Here is a 22,852-nt window from a genome sequence, read left to right on the forward strand (position 1 = left end):
ACTCAGGGAGGCAGAGCCAGGCAGATCTCTGTGAGTTCAAGGCCAGGCTGGTCTACAAAGTGAATCCAGTATAGCCGAGGCTACACAGAAGCACTCTGTCTCAACAAACCAAAATAAATAGATAAATAAATAAATAAATGGAGTTCAGTACAGGAACTTTATTTATTTATTTATTTGGTTTTTCGAGACAGGGTTTCTCTGTGTAGCCTTGGCTGTTCTGGATTCGCTTTTGTAGACCAGGCTGGCCTCGAACTCCCAGAGATTTGCCTGCCTCTGCCTCCTGAGTGCTGGGATTCAAGGCATGCGCCACCACCGCCCAGATACCACAGAAACTTTAATACCTATGAATCTCAAGGCAGGGGTTGCTGTAAATGGGAACCACTTCATACAGTTCCCTGCTGTGACTGACTGGCCTTACACTCTGTGATTGACTTCCGTGGAAATCAGATGAAAAAACTGGGAGAATAGCACACAGAGAGCGACAGAACATGGCAGCACCAGAGGTAACTTAAGTGGAAACTGAGGAGTGTGGGTTCCTGGGGGTACCCTCCTCTTGTCTCTTCATGGCTGGTAAGTGTCTTTGCATTAAAAGGAACCTGTGGTAGCCGGGCGTGGTGGTGGCACACACCTTTAATCCCAGCACTTGGGAGGCAGAGGCAGGCGGATCGCTGTGAGTTCGAGGCCAGCCTGGTCTACAAAGGGAGTCCAGGACAGCCAAGGCTACACAGAGAAACCCTGTTTTGAAAACAACAACAACAACAACAACAACAACAACAACAACAACAACAACGGAACCTGTGGTAAAATAAGGCTGTGAATAACCAAAGACCATCCAAGCCCTTTCTCATCCAAACAGGTTGGTATAGCTAACTGAGGCTTCTTGCTGTGTGCTTTTTGAACAAGGCAGCAGACCCTCCTTCCATGTTATCCTCTGGAACATAGGGCTAAAAATGTCACGCCTGCACTAAAAGAAGTATCCATGTGTCCAACTCAGTCCCATGTGCCATGTACTTGGTAAGTAAATGAAAAGAAAGAAAGAAATAGGAAAGGATGCTGATTGCTCTTGGGATGGTGGAGGAAAAGGTTTATTGTAGATATATGGGGGAGCATAGCCAGAGACAAGGACACCTGGGAGAGGCCGGAGTGAGCACTACTCTGAGCCACAGGATTGTTTGATAGGGGTAGGGGACCATCCCTCCTCTGTGTAAGGCTCAGCAGGCACAGATAGGCTGCTCTTGCTGTTTGACTGGCCTTGGAAAGGCCATGAAGGCCTACAGAGCCAACAGCCAGGTCTCCATACGCACACTCCAGAATCCTTATACCCTGAACCCACCAGTCAGAACTGCCTATAAAGGTGTCTACGCCAGTGGGCGATGTCCTACCTGTACCAGACCCTCCCTCTCCTCTCATTCCTCTCAAGCCTAACGGGAACAAACAAAAACAGATCGGGTTTTAATATTTATTTTGATTTTATATGCATGGGTGTCAGCCTGCATGTATGTGTATGCGGCATACTCATGGGGGATCTGTAGAAGCCAGAAAAAGGCATCAGATGCCATGGAACTGGAGTGACAAATGGTGTGTACTCCAAATGAACATCCTCTGCAAGAGCAACTAGTTGGGTTTGGGTGTGGTTGTGCACACCCTTAATCCCAGCATTCTCCAAGCAGAAGGAAAAGGAGAAGAAGAAGAAGAAGAAGAAGAAGAAGAAGAAGAAGAAGAAGAAGAAGAAGAAATGACTAAGCTGGGTGTGGTGGCTCACCTTTTTACCAGCACCCTCAAGTTACACACACACACACACACACACACACACACACACACACACACACACACGCACAATCCCAAACAAAAATTAAACAACTAAGCCCCACCAGATCTCTGAATTCAGGGCTAGCCTGTTCTACAGACTGGACAGCCAGGGCCTAACATAGAGAGACTCTGTCTCAAACAACAACAAAAACAACAAAACGCCAACCAAAAGTCAAATCATCTTCAGAGGGTATAATACTCTAGCACAGTGGTTCTCCGTCTGTAGGTTGCAAGCCCTTGCAGGGCCTCGAACGAACTTTTCGCTTTAGGGGTTGCCTAAGACTATGAGGAAACACAGATGTTTGCATTATGATTCATAACTAGCAAACGTACAGCTACGAAGTAGCAATGAAAATGACTTCATGGTTGGGGGTCACCACAACATGAGGAAGGCTGAGAACCACTGCTCTAGTGCATACTTGTCTAGAATGGGAATCCAGGGAAGGTGGGAATCCAGGCAAGGTGGGAATCCAGGGAAGGCGGGAATCCAGGGAAGGTGGGAATCCAGGGAAGGTGGGAATCCAGGCAAGGTGGGAATCCAGGGAAGGTGAGAATCCAGGCAAGGTGGGAATCCAGGGAAGGTGGGAATCCAGGCAAGGTGGGAATCCAGGGAAGGTGGGAATCCAGGGAAGGTGGGAATCCAGGGAAGGTGGGAATCCAGGCAAGGTGGGAATCCAGGCAAGGTGGGAATCCAGGGAAGGTGGGAATCCAGGCAAGGTGGGAATCTAGGCAAGGTGGAAATCCAGGCAAGGTAGGAATCCAGGCAAGGTGGGAATCCACGGAAGGCGATATGGCTTAAAGGGAGAAAGTAACTAGTTAACCGGCTGAATCCACATGGTAGAAGGAGAAAACTGACATTTGCCAATTATAACTCTGATTTGCACAGGTGCAGGGATGGACACACACACACACACACACACACACACACACACACACACTGTGAACTGAGTTAAAGCTCATGAATTTATTATTTTCATAACAAAATCAGATTAGAACTAGATCGTTTTTGCCTTGGTGCTTGCCACCTCTCTCCTCTCCTTTCCTCTCCCCTCCTCTCCTCTCCTCCCGTCCCCTCTTCTCCCTTTCCCTCCTCTCCCCTCCCCTTCCCTCCCTCTCTCTGGTCTCTCAAACAGGATTTCTGGGTGTATCCCTGGATATCCTGAAATTCCCTCTGTAGTCTAGGGTAGCTTTGAACTGGGAGATCTGCCAGAAACTACAACATGGGTGCTGGGGTTAAAGATGTGGGCTGCCACTGCCTGGCTGCAAATGCAATCTTTTTGTTTGGTTTTGCTTTTGAGACAAGGTCTCCCTGTGTAGCCTTGGCTGTCCTGGACTCACTTTGCAGACCAGGCTGGGCTCGAACTCACAGAGATCCATCTGCCTCTGCCTCCCTGAGCGCTGAAATTACAGGTGTGCGCCACCGAGCCTGGCTTGCAAATGCAATCTTTAAGATTTTATTTATTGTATATGAGTGCTTTATCTGCCAAAGAAGGCATCAGATCACATTATAGATGGTTGAGAGCCACCACGTGGTTGCTGGGAATTGAACTCAGGACCTCTGGAAGAGCAGGCGGTGCTCTTAACCACTGAGCCATCTCTCCAACCCCAGCAAACGCAATCTTTAAAAGAGAAAAATTAAAGCCGGGCGTGGTGGTGCAGGCCTTTAATCCCAGCACTCGGGAGGCAGAGGCGGGCGGATCGCTGTGAGTTCGAGGCCAGCCTGGTCTACAAAGCGAGTCCAGGACAGAGACCTTGTCTCAAAAAACAAAAAACAAAACAAAACACCCCCCCCCCCCCCAAAAAAAACAAAAGAGAAAATTTAATAAATAAAAATGGAACTATGCAAACTGGATCGCTATTAGGAACATTAGCTCTATATCCAGGTTCAAGACCCACCCCAGGGTGCTGCAACAATCAGGTAAGCCAGGGATTATGTGTCACCTTATTCAGAGTCCCCAGCACAGCTGACTTGACTGCCCCAAAGAGGTTCATTAACAGGGAGGTTTCTACCCACGGCACAGAACCAGACACACCACACCTGTCTAGGTTCTATCTCTGGAAACCTCCCTTTTCTCCTCTTTTTTGAGTCAGGTTTTTTTCTGTGTTGCTTTGGTTGTACTAGACCGTAGACCAAGCTAGCCACAAACTCGAAGATCCACTGGGGTTAAAGGCATGCACCAACGCCTCCCACCAACTTTCCTGCCTTTCTGCCCAGTCTGTTCTGGGTAATGTAGTTCAGACAAGCCGTCACGGGGGTCGGGACAGTTGCAGAGATGGAAGGTGGAATCAGCATGTAAGGAGTTAACGGGAAGGGACTCCTTATAGACAGGGTCACGGTGACCTGTGCACCAGTGTCCACATTTCCCTGGAAGCTGCGGCTCGAGTCGAGCCATTCCCTCTGAAGCGCACCCTCAGTGCCACAGTAGGTGATTTCCTGAGCTGAATGAATCCCGTTTTGCAACTCCAAATTCCCTTAGCATGGGGGTGCACCACAGAGAAGTTACTTGTGACGACGTTATAGGCGACGTGTAAAAAAAACGAGAAGAGTGAATTCTAGAGATCAGTGGCGAAAAGAATGCTCGATTATAAATATGTCCTTTCTTCCTCCAAAGTAACTCCTGCATTTTATTTACAAAAAGAACCCGCAAGAATGATTCACACAAAGACCAAGGCTGAGGTGTTCATTAACATGTCAAAGCGGACACTGGCTGCTAAGTTCTCCCAGCATCCCTCTGTCTCCACAGTTACGGGGCCCCGCTGCCTGGCGTACCACGCCCCCCTTTCCCTGAGCTCTCAAGCCCAGCTTGGCTTTCCTCCTCCCAGCGCCTCTGGCCCTTATGTAACTCGGCCATTTTTGGCTATGCCAGTCTCTTGGCCCCAGGCCGCCCCTCTTGGTAGGTGGCTTCTCTCCCATTTTTCCTGCCCCCTTCTCCTTACAATGGCTCGTCTTAGGGTCTCGTTTACTCGGGACTCTCCCCAGTGTTCTCTGCCTGGCCTGGAACTCACTATGACAAGCTGGGTTCTAATCCCAGAGATCCACCTGCCTCTGCTTGCAGTTCTGTAATTTAGGATTGGGTCAGCAAGTCCGGCCTTGTAGATCAAGGAAATGTTGGTACATCTATACTTACAACATTCCTCCCACCAATCTGAGTCGCCTGCTCTCTTTGGGCAGGTGCGCCCATTTCCTGGCGCTGGATCCCGTCTGAAACTACATTGTCCAGAAGACATTGCACCAAGATCAGCCAATGAAATGGGCGTTTTGGTGACGACAAAGGGACGCTGGGCGGGACTTTTGGCTTATGCCTGCAGGAGCTTCTTTGAAACTTTCTGGATCTGTCAGTCTGGTTCACAGAAAACAGGTTTCATCTGCGTTGGCCATGGGAGGAAACCCAGAACGTTAGAAGCATTTGTCCCCCGTCAGGGAGACCGATCTGACGTTTGCGACGACCCGTGTGATCTGATCCAGGCTTCTTCCAGCAGGGATGGCGGCGTCCCAGGGCCCCACGATCCTGTGGAGTCCGATGGTGATTGTGGAGGCTGCGGGTGGAGCCCTGCCCCAGGTGAGTGCCTCGCGATCGCCCACCTACCTGAGTTCTAGAGCGCTGAGATGTGGGTCGGGAGCCAACAGGGCAGGCGCCCATGTCCCCCCCGACTGTAGGATGCCAAGTGGACGAGATAATGGTTCTTGACATCTGAGCAGTCCCCTCTGACTCACCGCGTCTGGTGGGCTGTACCTCCCCGGGCTTGTGGGCGGGCCTGAGCTCAGAGACTGGAGCCCTGGAGTGACCCCTGCTGGCATTGTATAGGGGAAAAGGGCTCAGTGCACCCAGGGAGCTGAGTCTTGTTTGTGGAGACACCTAGGGTGCTGAGTTTTGTTTGTGGAGACTGCTAGTGGCCATGGAAGATTTGAACAGAGGAGAGGTTCTATCTATTCGGGTTTCCAAGCGTCCCCAGGAAATATTGGGATGGGGTGGGTTAAGATGGATGTAGATAGAGACTTAAGAATCCTTGGGTAAGCCCCAGGCAGTGGTGGTGCACACCTTTAATCCCAGCACTCCGGAGGCAGAGGCAGCTGGATCACTGTGAGTTCGAGGCCAGCCCGGTCAAAAAAGTGAGTCCAGGACAGCCAAGGCTACACAGAGAAACCTTGTCTCGAAAAACTAAAAAACAAAACAAAACAAAGAATCCTTGGGTAAATCCTGTGGACTCATGCAAGGGTTGGAGTGTTCAAATCTTTTTTTAAGTTTTTTTCTCCTCTTTGTCCTGCCCCCCTCCTCCACACCTCCCCTCTAGAACAGGGTCTCTCAATATAGCCACGGCTGCCCTGGAACTCTGTGTATACCGGGCTGTCCTCAAATTCAAAGAGATCCTTCTACCTCAGAGTCCTGAGTGATGAGATTAAAGGGCCTTTTGTTTCATTTTCATTTTATTTTATTTCATTTATTTTTAGTCGTGGCTGGAATTCACTGTTTAGACCAGGCTGGTCTCAAATTCACAGGAATCTGCCTTCTTGTGGGTTCTCCTTGGGGATAGGGCTGCCAACTGAACTCTGGTTGTCTGTAAAAGGAGGAAGTGCCCTAAACAGTTGAGCCAACTATCCTGAATTTTAAAAACTCAGCTGTCAGAACTTGCTGCTGAGCCAAGTGTAGCTGTGAAGAAAAATTAAAAATAAATAAATAAATAGACCCTGGGGGAGTGTCTGTGAAGGGCATGGATTAAAAAAAAATATATTACTTAAAGTACTTTACAGTTATGTATTGGCATTTGGCATTTGAGTAAAGTCTACTGTGTTAGCTATCACGTCCCATCCCCACTCCCATGCTGAGACTTATGTGACTTTAAGCTGGCCTGTGTAGGCCATATTGGCCTCAAATTCACATAGGTCAGCTTGCTTCTACCTTGCAGATGTTGGAGAAAGGCTTGCACCATCATGCCTGGCTAATACCAAAGTCTTAATTAAATGTGGGTAGATAAACCCATACATTTTGAAAACGTGTGTTTGTGAAACTTTTGACAGGAGCATTAGTCACGTTCACAGGGAAGAGCTCCCTCCTACCAAGTACTGAACTCACAGGACTGAGTTTGACACTATGATTCTCTTTTTGGAGTAGGGAGTTGTGTTGCTTTGAATGAGAGTGGCTCCCTTAGGCTCAAATATTTGACCGCTTAGACACCAGGGAGTGGGACTGTTTGAGAAGGATTAAAAGGATTAGGAGATATGGTACTGTTGGAGGAAGGGTGTGGCTTGGAGTGAACTTTGAGGTGTCAGAAGTCCACACTAGATCCAGCGTGTGTGTGTGTGTGTGTGTGTGTCCGTGTATGTGTGTGTGTGTATGTCCATGTATGTGTGTGTGCGTGTGTTTGTGTGTGTGCGTGTGTATCCGTGTATGTGTGTGTGCGTGTGTGTGCATGTGTTTGTGTGTGTGTGTATGTCCATGTATGTGTGTGTGCGTGTGTTTGTGTGTGTGTATGTGTGTGTGCATGTGTTTGTGTGTGTGCGTGTGTATCCGTGTATGTGTGTGTGCGTGTGTGTGTGTGTGCGCGTGCGTGTGTGTGTCTGCCTGCTGCCTATAGATCAGAATGCAAAGTTTTCAGGTATTATTGCCCCAGTGCCATGCCTGTCTACATGCCACCATGATGATCATGGACTATAGATAAGGGTTTTCTGTAACTTGTGTTTTCACCCATGCCCTGGTTCCAGAAATAGCGACTGAGGCTTAAGTATATTTACAGAAGCCTAGGCCAATATAGCCAAGCATGTTCCCTGACCTGCTCATAACTAATATCCCATTTACTCTGTTCTGAGTTCTGCCACGTGGCTGGGTTACCTCTGCTCAGTTTCATACGTCCATCTTCTTCAGAATCCTGGGGAGAATCTTCCACCTCTATCTCTAGAGTTCATCTTTCTCTCTCCCTCCTCCTGCCCCTCCCCCCGGAAATACCACCTCCTTACTTCCTGCCTCAGCTGATAGGCTGTTAGCATTTTATTGACAGGTGATGCTTCCATACAGACATGAGATTCCTACTGCAATGGACAAACACTCCAAAATTAAGCTAGGAACCAGCTAAATGCTTTCTTTTGTATTATAAGAGTTGCCTTGGTCATGGCGTCTCTTCACAGCAGTAAAACAGTAGTCAAAGACAGGCTGCCGTTCTTATCCTCAGGCAGAAAACTGAAGAGATGACGATGACGATGATGGTGATGATGGTGATGATGATGATGGTGATGGTGATGATGACTGTTGTCCAAGGTCAGCTAGTAAAGGACACAATTAAGGGATGGAGACCAGGGGGCAGTTGGGTGTACCTGACTGCATGCATGAGGCGAGACTTGGATGAACCTTGGGGACCCCAACACCCTTGCTTGTTCCTTACAGCCTTGTTTTTCTACAGGTTTCCCAGTATTCAGTGAAACCTGCCAACCAGGAAGAGGTAAGCGGAGGGAGGGAGCCCAGAAATCATACTCCTCAGTTGGCACCTAAGTGACCCCTGAGATTTTGTGGTGTCCTGGGACTCTTTGCTTGGGAATCTCTCTGTCCTCCATTGGGTTTCCTGGCAGGTGCTCAGAATGAAAGGTCCCCACACCCAGGGCAGGGATGACATGGCCAGATTCCCATCTGTGGCAGCTCCTGGCTTAAGATGCAGAGGTCTTGAGGTTCCTGTGATGACAAAAGGGGAGGGATGCCTAGAAGTGGGATGGGTTGGGAATGCTGAAAGATCCTCAGGGGTGCATGAGGACCACTGGACTTAGTGGCAGGTGGGAGGTTGGGGAGCAAGGTGGCTGAGGGTGGGGCCCACATAGGGAGATGGAAATGGAGGTTCAGTGTGCTGACTGACGTGTATGCTGCTGTGGAGATGGCTTCCTGGCCTTCGTGCCAGGGACACAGTGGCAACAGTGACCCGGATATGGTCTGTGTGAGACAGATGGTTGGGAGGAGCCCATGTGAATTCTCTGAATCCTTCCAGCTTGGATTGACTCCAGCTGTGGTGGTCTCAATGCGCATGCCCCCCTACCGGGCTTGAATCCTTGGTCCCCATTGGTGGACCAGTTTGGGGAGATTTGAGGTACAGCCTTGCTGGAGGAGGTGTGTCCCTGGGGTTGGGCTTGTAGGTTTCAAAAGCCCTTGCCTTTTCCAGTTAGCTTTCTTTCTTCCTGGTACCTGTGGATCAGGATGTAAATTCTCAGCTGCTGCTCCAGTGCAGTGCATGGCCTGCAGCCGTGCATGCCTGCAGCTGTAAGGGTCATGGACTCACCCTCTGCAGTGTAAGCCCCATAAACTCTTTGTTCTATAAGGCCCCTTGGTCGTGGTGTCTCTTCACCATAATAGAAACGTAACTAAGGCACCATGTCCACTCGCCTGTTGTGCTGAGTGCTGCACACAGCGGTCGGTGGGACCTGGAGGACAGACTGGGTATCAATAGCTTCAGAGCCTGGTACCCTCTGAAGTAGGAGGCTAAGTGGGAGGGACTGTCTTGAGGATGGCAAGAGTCCCTGTCAAGGAGACTGCGTTCAAACTCAGCTTTCCTCATTATGCAGGACTGCGTGTCCTTTGAGGACGTGGCTGTGTACTTCTCCTGGGAGGAATGGACACTGCTTGATGACTCTCAGAGGCTCCTGTACCAGACTGTGATGACGGACATCTTCACACTCGTGTCCTCACTGGGTAAGCACCCCCTCCCCCCCGCTAGATCTTTCTTGTTTGAGCTGCATCCTTCTCAAAGCTGGCCCCTGAACACCACGTCTTTCTTCCCCTGTCCTGGAGTATAAAATACAGGTTCACAACAGCCTTGTCTCACCGTAGCCCTGATGCTCTCAATTGCAGCAAAAAGCGCACAGTCTGGGCTTAGGGTTTTTCTGGGGGTTGTGTGTACTCTGAGACAAGGTCTATCTAAGAGCCCTAGCTGTGTCCGACTCTAATGTAGGCCTGGCTCTCCCATTAACTCGGCAAGACGGTCCTGCTCTGTTTTCTGAGCACTGTGATTTAAAGGCTTGCACAACCACGTCCAGCCTAGAGTCAAGGAGTCTTAATCCTGAGGGCTTCTCTGTGACCCGATGACACTGTAAATCCTTGGCACTGTTGTGACTCTGGTACTTCTAGGTGATACAGGTTGTGTCCACATGTGGCAGGAATTGTGGCACTGGTAGGTGGGCTCACTATTGGGTGGGACTTTTTTGTTGTGGTTTTGTTTTGTTTTCAAGACACTTTAGCAGCGTTATTCCCTTTAAGCCTTGTTCCTGCCGATTGTGTGCGTTGCATCACTCGGTCCAAGTACACAGCTCATGATTTTTTTATCCTTTTACTTTAGGACTTATAACTTCTGGGATTCCTGACGTAACTGAGGCGAGGTCTTGTGGAGATCTCTCTGTGCCTGCACTGAGATTCCTGACTCCATGTTTATGGACAGGTACATTTTTTTGTTTTGTTTTTGCCTGTTCCCTGGCAACACTGTGAGGCGCGGGTTGTCCTTTATTGGGTTAGTGTGGCTCTTCCCAGGGCAGTCCTGAAATGCAGGGTCTTCAGATACCATGTCTGATGGTCCTGGACAGCCTTCTGCACTGCATCCTGCAGGGCGGAGACATGCAGAGAGCCACTTGCTGAGGACAGGGTTATGGTTCCTAGCACTCCTCCCTATGACTTCACTCTGTGCCTGTGGTCTTGCTGCCCCTGAGGTCCCTAGAACCTATAAACTTGACAAATTCAGCTTGGCAACGGGGCCCTTACTGCCCCGAACTGGCCCCCTTGTTGTGTGAGAATCCTCAGATGACTGTTAGTAACATGTGCTGTCGCCTGCCACTCGACAGTCTGCGTGCCGTTCATCGGCATTTCTCTTGTGTTCAGGTTGCTGGATCAAAGTGGAGGGTGAAGCGTCCCCTTCTGAGCAGAGTCTGTCTGCAGGAGACCTCGCCTCATCCAGGCTCCAAGAGCAAATGCTGAGCTGTGCCGACATACCCCTACTTAGCACAGACAATGTGACCATCCTCCAGACTCCCTCAAGTCTTCTCAGGCATCAGGTGACTTACACTGTTGGGGAGCCGGCCACCAAGAGCACCGAGGGCGGAGAGGCCGCGCAGGGTGAGAAGAGGAACTGCCTATGCAGTGACTGTGGCAAAACTTTTACTAGCACATCTCACCTTAATCGGCACCGGATGATACACACGGGAGAGAAGCCGTTCCAGTGCAGCGAGTGTGGGATGTCCTTCAGCCAAAAAGCCTTTCTCACTAAGCATTTCAGAATCCACACCGGAGAAAAGCCTTTCAGGTGCAGCGAGTGTGGCAAAGCTTTCAAACATAATATCTCCCTCGTTTCTCACCAGCGAGTTCACACAGGAGAAACCCCTTTCACGTGCAGTGAGTGTGGGAAGTCCTATATGACCAGATCGAACCTTACGCGCCATTTTCAAGTTCATACCGGAGAGAAGCCTTACAGTTGCGGCGAGTGTGGGAAAGCGTTTAAGGAAAAATCCAGCCTCGTTTACCACGCCCGGGTGCACACTCGCGAAAGGCCGTTTGAGTGCAGCGAGTGTGGGAAATCCTTCAGCCAAAAGACCTTTCTCGTTAAGCATTTCAGGGTCCACACGGGAGAAAAGCCTTTCAGATGTAGCGAGTGTGGCAAAACCTTCAGGCATAACTGCTTCCTCCCTCTCGTTGCTCACCAGCGGGTTCACACAGGAGAAACGCCTTTTACGTGCAGTGAGTGCGGGAAATCGTACATGAACAGGTCCAGCCTTTTATATCATTACCGGGTTCACACTGGAGAAAAGCCGTAGAAGTGCAGGGGGAATATATATATAAAATAAAAATAAATAAAATGTGGAAAGTCGTTTCGGAAAAGGAAATCTAGCCTTGTTTATCATGTCTGACTCATGCTGGGGAAAGACCTTCTGAATGTCATGAATCTGGGAAGTGTTGTTTAAAAAAACAACAACAACAACTTGCCACCTGTGACAGACCAGTAAGTTAGCAACCGAGGAAGAGCCTTTAAGTGTAGTAGTGTGTGTGGGAGAGTCTTCACTGTGAGGTACAGCCTGCTTAAACATCGGAGATTCCACACGGCAGCCAAGCATCGTGAGTGCAAAGAATGCGGGAGAGTGTTCTGCTATAGGACCGGACTCTCTAGACACCGGAAGATTCACACCGAAAGAAGTCTCGAGTGCAGTGAACGTGAGAAATCTCTTTCGTGATCTTCCCATCTGCACGCAAGAGAATGTTCCCTAGTGTAGGGAAGCCTTCCCCCACACTTCCCCCGTGTTTAACGGAGGAGGCCGCAGTGCCGTGAGGCATCGTGGACCCAGGGATTGTGGGAAAGCCTGTGAGCAAAGGTCGGCTCCTCTTAGCCACAAACACACAACCCAGATAGGTTTGTGAACCCAGATAGGTTTGTGAATGCAGAGACGGGAGAGAACGCTGCAGCCATCAGCCAGTCTTGTTCAGCCTTAAGAGTAAACCTGACTTTGCTTTTTGTTTTTTTGAGACAAGGTCTCTCTGTGTTAGCCTTGGCTGTCCTGGACTCGTTTTGTAGACCAGCCTGGCCTCGAACTCACTGTGATCCACCTGTCACCACGCCTGGCTATCCTATTAGAGATGGTTGTGAACCACCATGTGGTTGCTGGGAATTGAACTCAGGACCTTTGGAAGAGCAGGCGGTGCTCTTAACCACTGAGCCATGTCTCCAGCCCCTGTGAACCTGACTTTGAACAGAAGTCCCAAGGGTAGCCATGGTGAGGGAGCCAGTCATTGGCAAGTTACTCATCAAGTAAGATCACTGCGACCAGATGAGGATTATTGCCACCTTCCAAGTCCTAAGAAGTTAATGTTTCCTGGGGAACTTAACAAGAAGAGGTGGCCCCGTGTTCTTGGCTGCACCAGTGTGGAGTGGAATTTCCATGTTACTGAGTTTGAATGGGAGAGGATCAAAGTGTCCTTGATTTAAAAATCAGACATTTTCTTTTCTTTTCACTGCGTGTTTCAGTTCCTGGAATAAATGACTGTTTGCTGTACAGTCTTCATGACCATCATGTGCCTAAGTGTCCCTCATTTTGTAGAGGACAAACTCTGTGTAGCACCTTATGCTCTCTCTCTCTCTCTCTCTCTTTTTTTTTTTTTTTTTTGGTTTTTCAAGACAGGGTTTCTCTGTGTAGCCTTGGCTGTCCTGGGACTCACTTTGTAGACCAGGCTGGCCTCGAACTCACAGCGATCCGCCTGCCTCTGCCTCCCAAGTGCTGGGATTAAAGGCATGTGCCACCATGCCCGGCTGCACCTTATGCTCTCATGTAGGAGTGCAGCCTGTATATTTTAGGTGTTTGGTTCTCCTTCTTCTTCTTCTTCTTCTTCTTCTTCTTCTTCTTCTTCTTCTTCTTCTTCTTCTTCTTCTTCTTCTTCTTCTTCTTCTTTAAAAGATTTATTTATTTATTATGTATACAGTGCTCTACCTGCATGTACACCTGCAGGCCAGAAGAGGGCATCAGATTACATTATAGATGGTTATGAGCCACTATGTGGGTGCTGGGAATTGAACTCAGGACCTCTGGAAGAGCAGGCATGCTCTTAACCACTGAGCCATCTCTCAGCCACCCCTTTTTAATATGTGAGTATTTTGGCTGTACATATAAATGTATACTAAGTGCATACTTGATGCCTATGAGGCCCCCCAAAAAGGGCTTTGGATCCCTGGAACAGGAGTTACAGATGGTTATATGAACCACAGTGTTTGCTGGGAATGGAACCTGGGTTCTCTGCAAGAGCAGCATATGGTCTCCCTCACATCTTGACATCTTTAAGTCATGAGGTGTTCCTTTTTAACAATTTCTAAAATAAACATAGCTAGACATGAACAGATAAGTAAGTACAGACACATCAATAGTGGGTGGCTTCATTATCTCAGTGTCATGAGAACATCAGTCACCTAAAAAAAAAAAAAAAAAAAAAAAAAAAACCAAAGTGAAGAGTTAAATTGTAATAGATCTCCAGACTCTTGCAAATGGGCTGAAGAGATGACTCTGTAGTTAGGATTAGGGGTCTCCCAGAGGACCTGGGTTCAGTTCCACATGGCAACGAACAGTGTTCCTGTAATTGAAATGCCAAGGGAATCTATCGCCCTCTTCTGCCCACTATGGGTACTACATGTGGATGGTGCACAGACAGACATAAGCACAATACCCATGCACATAAAAATATATTGCAAGCAACAACCATTGATGGCATCTTTCAGTAGCCCACGGAGTGTTTTACATAATATATCACATTGTAGGCTGTAAGTTATGTCTTAGCAAATATAAAACATTCAAACTACTACTTCTACCTACTCATATCATTGTGAGAGAATATGTCAACAGCAAGTGGAAATCTAGAAGCTGCCTGGCTGTGGTGGCTCAGGCCCTTAATCTCAGCACTTGAGAGGCAGAGGCAGGTGGTTTGAGACCAGCGTGCAGTGTGAGTTCTAGAACAGCCAGGGGTGCTATACAGAGAAACCCCATTTTTACCCCCTCTCAGCCCCGCAAAAAAAGAAAATCTAGAAACTATAGGGGGAAAAAAAGGTGATTGGACACTTCTAGAGTGACCAGTGGGTCATTGAAGAAATCAAGAGGAAAATTTATAAATTCTTAAAATCAAATGGAAATGAAAATATCAGTTATTTCCGGGGGTAATGTGGCTCAAGCTTTTATCCCGAGCACTTGGGAGGCAGAGGCAGGTAGATCTCTGTGACTGTGAGGCCAACCTGCTGATCTACATGGAGTTCCAGGACAGCCAAGGGAACATAGAGAAACCTTGTCTTTAAAAAAAAAAAAAAAAGAAAAGAAGTGGGGCTGGAGAGATGGCTCAGAGGTTAAGAGCACTGTCCGCTCTTCCAGAGGTCCTGAGTTCAATTCCCAGCAACCACATGGTGGCTCACAACCATCTATGAAGATATCTGGTGCCCTCTTCTGGCCTGCAGGTGAACATGCAGGCAGAACCTGGCATACATAATTAAAAAAAAAAAAAAGTGGACAGAAAATGAAAATTTAAAATACCAAGACGGTTGCGCTATAATAGACACAGTTCAAAGGAGGTCTGATAGCTATGAGGGCTGTATTAAGCACCTTTCTCACTGATGCAGCATAATATTTAATATATGCAACATAGGGGACTTGGCATTTCCACTGTCTGTCTTATGTTTTAGCGCAGGGGGTCTATGTTGGCAAAGAAAGAAGGCACTGCTGTGGGAGCAGGTTTGTACACCCAGATGCCATTCATGCACACACAAATACACACAGATTAATATTTTTTAAATAAATGACTCCAATGGGAGGGGTGGTACATGCTTTTAATTTCAGCAAAAGCAGGCAGATCTCTGAGTTTATGTTCCAGGCCAGCCAGGTCTATAGATAGATAGATAGATAGATAGATAGATAGATAGATAGATAGATAGACCCTCCTTAAAACAAAACCAGTTGGTCGTAATAGCACACACCTTTAATCCCAGCACTTGGGAGGCAGAGGCAGGCGGATCTCAGAGTTTGGGGCCAGAAGCATGTAATCTTGGATAACTCTGGGGCTTCGAGGCTAAACAGCTCATAAGGAGGTGTCTCACATTCGTGTGGGTTCTGGGGATTGACTCAGGTTGTTTGTTTTGGCTGCAGCCATCTTCACTCGTAGAGGCACCTCACAGGCCTAAATGGCCAGGCTGACAAATTTGCTGTTGTCAGCTACAATGTGGCTCCTTTTGTTCCACCTGAGCCTGCCCTGGCACCTGTCCAGCCTAGCAGAGCTGCAATCTCTACTTCCACCTCCGTCGCTGAGCTTGGCTGAGACAGAATACGAGATCCAAGGATCAGATTCAGGCTAAGCTGGGCACTAGAGAGACACACAACACTCCCATTGGTTTGTTCCAGTTTTCTCAACTCATAGGGGAAAAAAAAAAGTTAATGTCTCTATCTTCTGGTCATGGCTGCAAAGGGAGACATGTTTAAGGTTTTATTCCTGGAAGTGGGGTAGTAGGAATTCACACTGAGGGTTCAGGACTGAAGTGAGAGTCATTCCATGTACAAGGTGATGGGGTCAAGAAACACACTGCACTCTCCACAGCTCATCCTGCTGGGTGATGGAAACAAGTGTCTTTCCCCTAAGACAGTGGCCAAGAATTGGGACCTAGGCCAAGAGTGGCCTTCAGCATCAAGGCTGGAGGAAGCAGGCTCACTGGCCACGAGAAGACCTCCTGGGAATGTACTGTACATTTTTTATTTAGTGTGTGTGTGTGTGTGCGTGCGCGTGCGCGTGCATGCTGTATCATTTGAGGTTAGAACACAAGGTTTGAGTTGTTTCGCAGAGTCTAGTTTGTACTGAACACACACACACTCACACACACACACACACATTTGGGTGTAGGGCCATCCACTGGAGCATGGCTGGCCTACCAGAGGACACGCTTCTAAAAAAAATCCGACTCTCTCCTACCAATAACTATCAACAGGCCATAAGTCTTCTGTGGGGTTTACTAAGCCCCTCTCCCTTCATGCAGGGATACTGAGGGGCTTAACCTTGTGCAGGTAGGTGTAGCTGCTGGGGGATTCATGAATGCAATGATCCTGCCATGCCCAGATGATACTGTTCTGCCTGGACATCCCCAAGATGCTCCTGTTCTCACAGAGCCGCTCAGCCACGCCTTGTTGTAACGGACTGAAATCCTCTGAATCTTGTAAGCCAAAAAAAAAAAAAAAAAAAAACCAAACCAAACCAAAACAAAACAAACCCATCCCTTTCTCCTGTAGGTCCTGTCGGGTATTTTATCATAGCAATGAGAAAAATGAAGCATGTGGCAAGGCACCTATAGCACACATTATAGAGGTAGAATTTGTGTGAAACAAATTTCGTTAGGTCTGTTTTACCTGTTTAGAGATGGTATCACTATGTTGCTTGTGATGGCCTTGAAGTCCTTACATGATCCTCTTCGTGCTGGAAATACACCCACATGTCAACATGTTTGTAAGTTAGGCTATTTCTAATAGAAAAGGGTATGAATCCCCCAAACTGTCACTTTGTGATTATTTCATTATAGTCCACAGTAGGATGATACACACACACACACACACACACACACACACACACACACACACACACACACATCAGGAAAACTGATAATAAGAATGGTTTGTTTTTACTGAATTGCTAGATTCAAGAATTTGCTGAAAATGTTAATAATGCATTTTAAACTTAAAAATTAATATGCCTATGCTGTTACTATTATATTATAAAATGTTGAGAAACATTCTTTCAGTATCTCAAAACAATTAATTCATTTATCAAAGTTATTCATATGACCCAAAACCAAGTACAGTTCTACTCTACTCTATTTCTTTTTTTTTTCTACTACATTTCTTATATATGGTTCTTACTTTTTAGAAATAAAGGGATTATCAGTCAATATCCATTACATGTAGACAAATGGCATTAACATTTTATGAAAAAAGGTATACAGGTGACACAACAGATGAAAATGTCAACATACGTTATCCTAGAATATCATAGAAATGCAACCAAACCCCAAATGAGCTGGCATTATATGCAGTTCCCCATGTCAAAAGGACTACCTTTGTCAAGGGTGGACAAACTTAAAACAAACAAACAAACAAACAAAAGAATGGACAACCGTGTTAGTGTGCACACACTGATGTTGCTGTTACAAGGGTGTTAAGTCACAGCAAAGGAGATAAACAGATAGATTTAAAAACCGCACGTACATAATCTTTGTGGCCTTTCGGTTGTTAACCGCACCAAACTGGAAATGACTTACCTGCCTATTAATATGAATAAAGAAGGACACATCGATAAAATAATATTTCTCAGAAAAAAATGGTTCATATCAGTAACTTTAATGAACCTAAAAGTGATCACCTATTGTCAACAACACAAGAAAAAGTTAATGCATTATGGTGGCTGAAGTGACATCCCAGCAGTTGAGAACACCTGCTGCTCTTACAGAGGCCCTGGGTTTGGTGCTCAGCACCCGTATAGTGGCTCTCTTCTGATCTCTGCAGGTACCAGGTACACACTTGGTGAACATACTAATGTACAGCAAAAACATTCGTACATATAAAACAAAATTTAAAATCCTGGTTTTTAAAAAATGATTATTTTACTTTATTTTTGTTATTGAAATTACACCACTCCCCTTTCCATTTTCTCCTCCCACATGCTGCAATGTGACCCCTCCTTCATTCTTTCAAGTTTATGACCTATTCAATTATTGTGAAAAATGTCCCTAAATACGTTAATACAAACTCTTCAGTCCGTATAAAACTACCTGCATTTATGTAAAACCCTTTTTTTTAAACGTAGCATATTATGACGCTGCTCAGAATAGTTAAAAAGACTACAAACAATCCAGTTAAAACACGGAGATCAGGCTAGAAGAGTTGGCTCAGTGCTTAAGAGCATTCGATGCTCTTGCAGAAAATTCAAGTTCAGTTTCTCAGCATCCACGTGATGGCCCACAACCACTCACACCTCCAATCCTAGGGGATCCAATGCCCTCTCCCTGGCATGCATGTGATGCACAGGCACACACACAGGCACAATGCTTATACACATAAAATCAGAAAATAAAAAAGGAAAACGTTGTGTACCTGAAAGCCTGGGACAACAGGGGAATTATACAGAAACACAATAACTTCTGAATATTGGTTACTGAGGTCACAGTGTCTTTATGGGCTTAGATGGGTAATCAACTTTTAAAACATACACACTTTTAATATTTACAGGTAAGCATATTTCAATTTTACATAAGGAAATCCTTTTAAACGTGGCTAAAAGTGAAAAGGCTTAATCTTCGATTTTCTGGAAGCCCTGTTTGGCAGTCCGTTGGTTTTTTTTCCATTCTTCCCTGAACCCAGGGGAGGATAGATTTACAGCAGCTGGGGGGGGGGAGGGGAACAGTGGGGGCTGATAAAATCTAAGGCAAGAAGAACAACATATGCCAGACGAAACCAAAGCTAGACACCAACCAAAAAAAAGGTCATCAGCTCTTCCTTCTTTACGGAAATCTCATTCAACTCCCTTGTATTTTTGTCTGTATAATGTGTCTAGACTTATGGGGACGTCCAAGAAGCAAGGCGGAGAATTGCAAGTTTAAGGATGTCTTCCCAAGGGCTTCAAGCGGAAGGCATAAAGATGTGGTGGCCGGTGATTTGCTCAAGATACAGGGTCACTGGGATTTGAGACTAGGTGTAGAGCAAGTGTTGCTCTCCTACAGTGGGAGCAAATACAAGGAGCTGCTGGGCTGGCCATGTAAACTAAACTCCACGACTGTCCTGTGGTACACAAAGTGAGGGTTTCATTAACAAACAAACAAACAAAAAACCGGTCCTGCTTTTCATAGCAACTGGGCCTATGTTAGGAGTCTGCTCATCGAAGGCAACAAGCAGTACCCGGTGTTTAAAAGTACATGAGGGAATAACATCTTCATTAGTGCACAAAGCAGACCGATGTGACCCAGAAAGCTACTGGTTAGTGAGCTGAAGTGTGCAAGTATCGGTTAGAACCATGCACAGTCAGAAGAGCGAGAGAGGGCAACCTTAACTACAAAGAGTAATGTGTTACAGCAATTTGTATCCATTCGGCCTACAAAGCAAATAACTGACACAGGGAGACTGAAACGTACTTTAAAGCTGCCAGCACTTTGCTGGGCAGAGTCTGAACTGATTCTAATCTCCTTGTAAACTAAACAAACTACTCTAAACCTTATAACATACATATATTCCAAGCACTTGCCACTATGACCCCTGGGCTGGTCCTTGTCAAGTTCCCACCATCCTCTTCCAACCGTCTAACTCCTTTCCCCCCTCCAGGAAGTCCCGCCTTCCACTTCCTGTCCTTCTGGCCAGCTGATTGGCTAAACAGCGCTCTGTTGCCAGTTGATATGTTCACTCAGCATTTCTCCACAGTAATGCTAGGCTAAGATTTTAAATGAAGGCAAGCCTTCCCCCACAAACCTACTGCTTAGCAGCCAAACTACAGACCCACACATATTTAGTCAGAAAAGGGAAATATGTCACCTATATGGTGCAGGCTATGGAGAATTTGCTTTAGGGGAGTGCAGGCATGTTGGAGGTACACGTACATATATGCTGATGGTGCTAAGACTGGGAAGCTATCAGTGAAAGAATGTGGCAGTGATTTAATTTGGGCAAGGGAGACTATCGAGAACTGCTGAAGGGCAGTTCCCGTGTGCCTGGGGGGCACTTTACCCCTCCAGATGTTTATGATGACGATGACGTTTACATGGTGGCAGATGGCACGCTCAAAAAGTTCAACTCATGCCGGTCGCGGTGGTGCACACCTTTAATCCCAGCACTCGGGAGGCAGAGGCAGGTGGATGGCTGTGAGTTTGAGGCCAGCCAAGTCTAGCACAGCCAAGGCTAACACAGAGAGACCCTGTCTTGAAAAACAAAACAAAACAAAACAAAACAAAACAAAACGTTCAACTCATTTTAGCTGGGTGTGGTGGCGCATGCCTTTAATTCCAGCTCTGCGAGGTAGAGGCAGACAGATCTCTGTGAGCCTGAGGTCAGCCTGGTCAACACAGTGATCTCCAAGACAGCCAGAGCAGCATAAGGAGACAAACAAACAAACAAACAAAATGTTCAGCTCATCAGTTAAGAGTGAAAGATTACCTGTTACTTTAAGGCCTTTCTAAAATGTGCATTTTCGGGGGGCTGTGTTGGACGTAGGGTTAAGGAGCTTCCTACCTTTTTTGCCTTCCTGAGTCTTCCCTACGCTGTGACATTTTTGGTGCTGAAAGAAACTCGAACGCTGGCTAAACGATTTACCACAGTTGGTGCATTCATAAGGCCTTTCTCCAGTGTGGACCACCTGGTGCTGAATGAGGACGGACTTTTGCCTGAACGATTTCTCACACTGGTCACACTGATAGGGCCTTTCCCCAGTGTGAATTCTACAATGTTGAATAAGGCTGGTGCTTCGGCTGAAGGCTTTCCCGCATTCTCCACAGGTGTAAGGCCTTTCCCCGGTGTGAACTCTCTGGTGTTTGATAAAGGCGGCCCTCCGGCTAAAGGACTTTCCACACTGGCCACACTCATATGGCCTTGCTCTAGTGTGTGTCCTCTGGTGCTCAACAAGACTGTAGCTCTGCCGGAAGAATTTCCCACACTCGGCACACTCATAGGGCCTTTCCCCAGTGTGAGTCCTCTGATGTCGGTCAAGTTTGGATTTGTACCCAAAGGCTTTCCCACACTCCCCGCACTCGTAAGGCCTCTCTCCCGTGTGAACTCTCTGGTGTCTGATAAGGGTGGCTCTTTGGCTGAAGGATTTCCCACACTGGCCACACTTATAAATCTTTGTCGTTGCGTGAGTTCTACGGTGTTCAATGAGGCTGAAGTTTTGCCTAAAGAGTTTCCCACACTCTTGGCACTCATAAGGCCTTTCTCCGGTGTGAACTCTCTGGTGTCTAATGAGGGTAGCTCTTTGGCTAAAGGATCTCCCACAGTCCCCACACTCGTAAGGCTTTTCTCCAGTGTGAATTCGGCAGTGGTCAATAAGGTTCGAGCTTTGGCTGAAGGATTTGCCACATTCCCCACACGTATATGGCCTTTCTCCGGTGTGAACTCTCTGGTGTATAATGAGGGTGGCTTTTTGGCTAAAGGATTTCTCACACCGGCTGCACTCATACGGCCTTGCCGTGCTGTGAGTTCTACGGTGCTCAACAAGACTGAAGCTTTGCCTGAACGATTTCCCACACCTGTCACACTCGTAGGGCCTCTCCCCCGTGTGAGTTCTCTGATGCCGAACAAGATTGGACTTACAACCAAAGGCTTTCTTGCACTCCCCACACTCATAGGGCCTTTCTCCGCTGTGAACCCTAGAGTGTTCAGTGAGGTTGGAGCTTTGACTGAACGACTTCCCACACTCGCCACATTCGTATGGCTTTTCTCCAGTGTGAAGTCGCTGGTGTGTGGTAAGCGTGGCCTTTTGGCTGAAGGACTTGCCACATTCACTACACCGATAAGGCCGCTCCTCAGTGTGAACTCTCTGGGTTGGCGAGAATGGGCATTTATCTTCCAAGCCTTGTCGGCAGGCGCTAAGCTCAGGATCCGTTTTTCCAATGCGTACCCTCGGGTGCTGAACAAGCTTGAGTTTGTGGCTGGAAGGTTTTTGGGATTCTTGTGACTTAAAGTGAATTTTTCTACTGTTAGCCTCCACAGACTTGGTGACTTCGCTTGGCTTCTCATCTTTGGGACTGCTCCAGGACTGGAGAAGCTCCCATCTAGCTGGGAAGTCCTTTCTGACTTTTCTACAGGTGATGGGATTCCCCGACTCATGGGTTATGCAGTGTTTCTTAAGGGAGTCACCATCCCCATGTCCCTTGAATGAATTCTTGGCGTTTTCATGCTTTTGGCCCCGGAGGACTGAACAGGCTTCTAGAAAGGACAGTTTTTGTCCGGGTAGTTCATCTAGATGCAAAATGTCAGTCAAGACAGGAACACAGATGTCACCGGGGAGAGTCTTTCCAGCGAGTAAACCTGCCTTCGGAGTTCCGGCTTGTGATATTTCTACACAAATACTTTGTACAGAAGGTTTTTCTTCATACTTTGACTCATGCCAAGAATCTGAAAGAAGAGAAATGTGTTTGAAAGTCATGGGAACGATGAGTGGGGGTTATCAATGATGCTTTTTAAAAAATTATTTTTCTCCATATATGATGTTTTAACCTCCTTAAAAAAATAAATGCTTCTAGCTAAGAAGACGGTCTCATTCACTCCTTTAAAAGTGGCCAATTGCTTGTTTGTTTTGAGACAAGATCTCATTTCTTTCTTTCTTTATTTATTTATTATGTATACAATGTTCTGCCTGCATGTACACCTGCAAGCCCGAAAAGGGCATCAGATCACATTATAGATGGTTGTAAGCTGCCATGTGGTTGCTGGGAATTGAACTCAGGACCTTTAGGAAGAGCAGTCATCTCTCCAGCCCGAGACAGGATCTCTTTACATAGGCCTGGTTGTCCGGGAACTCACTATGTAGAGCAGACTGGCCTTGAATTCATAGAGATC

The 22,852-nt window shown here is 47.1% G+C and overlaps 2 protein-coding genes across 2 annotated transcripts; one reads left to right on the plus strand and one right to left on the minus strand.

The window, feature by feature from the left end:
- The first annotated feature begins 4,855 nt into the window (after positions 1 to 4,855).
- Positions 4,856 to 12,020, plus strand: LOC127203542 (zinc finger protein 419-like). Its single transcript, XM_051162367.1, has 6 exons — positions 4,856 to 5,369; positions 8,203 to 8,241; positions 9,347 to 9,473; positions 10,117 to 10,215; positions 10,650 to 11,415; positions 11,803 to 12,020. Exons 1-6 carry the CDS (start codon positions 5,292 to 5,294, stop codon positions 11,990 to 11,992), a joined length of 1,299 nt encoding a protein of 432 aa, XP_051018324.1. The 5' UTR covers positions 4,856 to 5,291; the 3' UTR covers positions 11,993 to 12,020.
- Positions 12,021 to 20,456: 8,436 nt separating this feature from the next.
- LOC127203540 (zinc finger protein 883-like) lies at positions 20,457 to 22,591 on the minus strand. Its single transcript, XM_051162365.1, has one exon. The coding sequence runs from the start codon at positions 22,437 to 22,439 to the stop codon at positions 20,475 to 20,477; it is 1,965 nt and encodes a 654-aa protein (XP_051018322.1). The 5' UTR covers positions 22,440 to 22,591; the 3' UTR covers positions 20,457 to 20,474.
- Positions 22,592 to 22,852: the final 261 nt, after the last annotated feature.

This window comes from Acomys russatus, chromosome 19 (genome assembly GCF_903995435.1).
Source record: "Acomys russatus chromosome 19, mAcoRus1.1, whole genome shotgun sequence".
Lineage (NCBI taxonomy): Eukaryota > Metazoa > Chordata > Mammalia > Rodentia > Muridae > Acomys > Acomys russatus.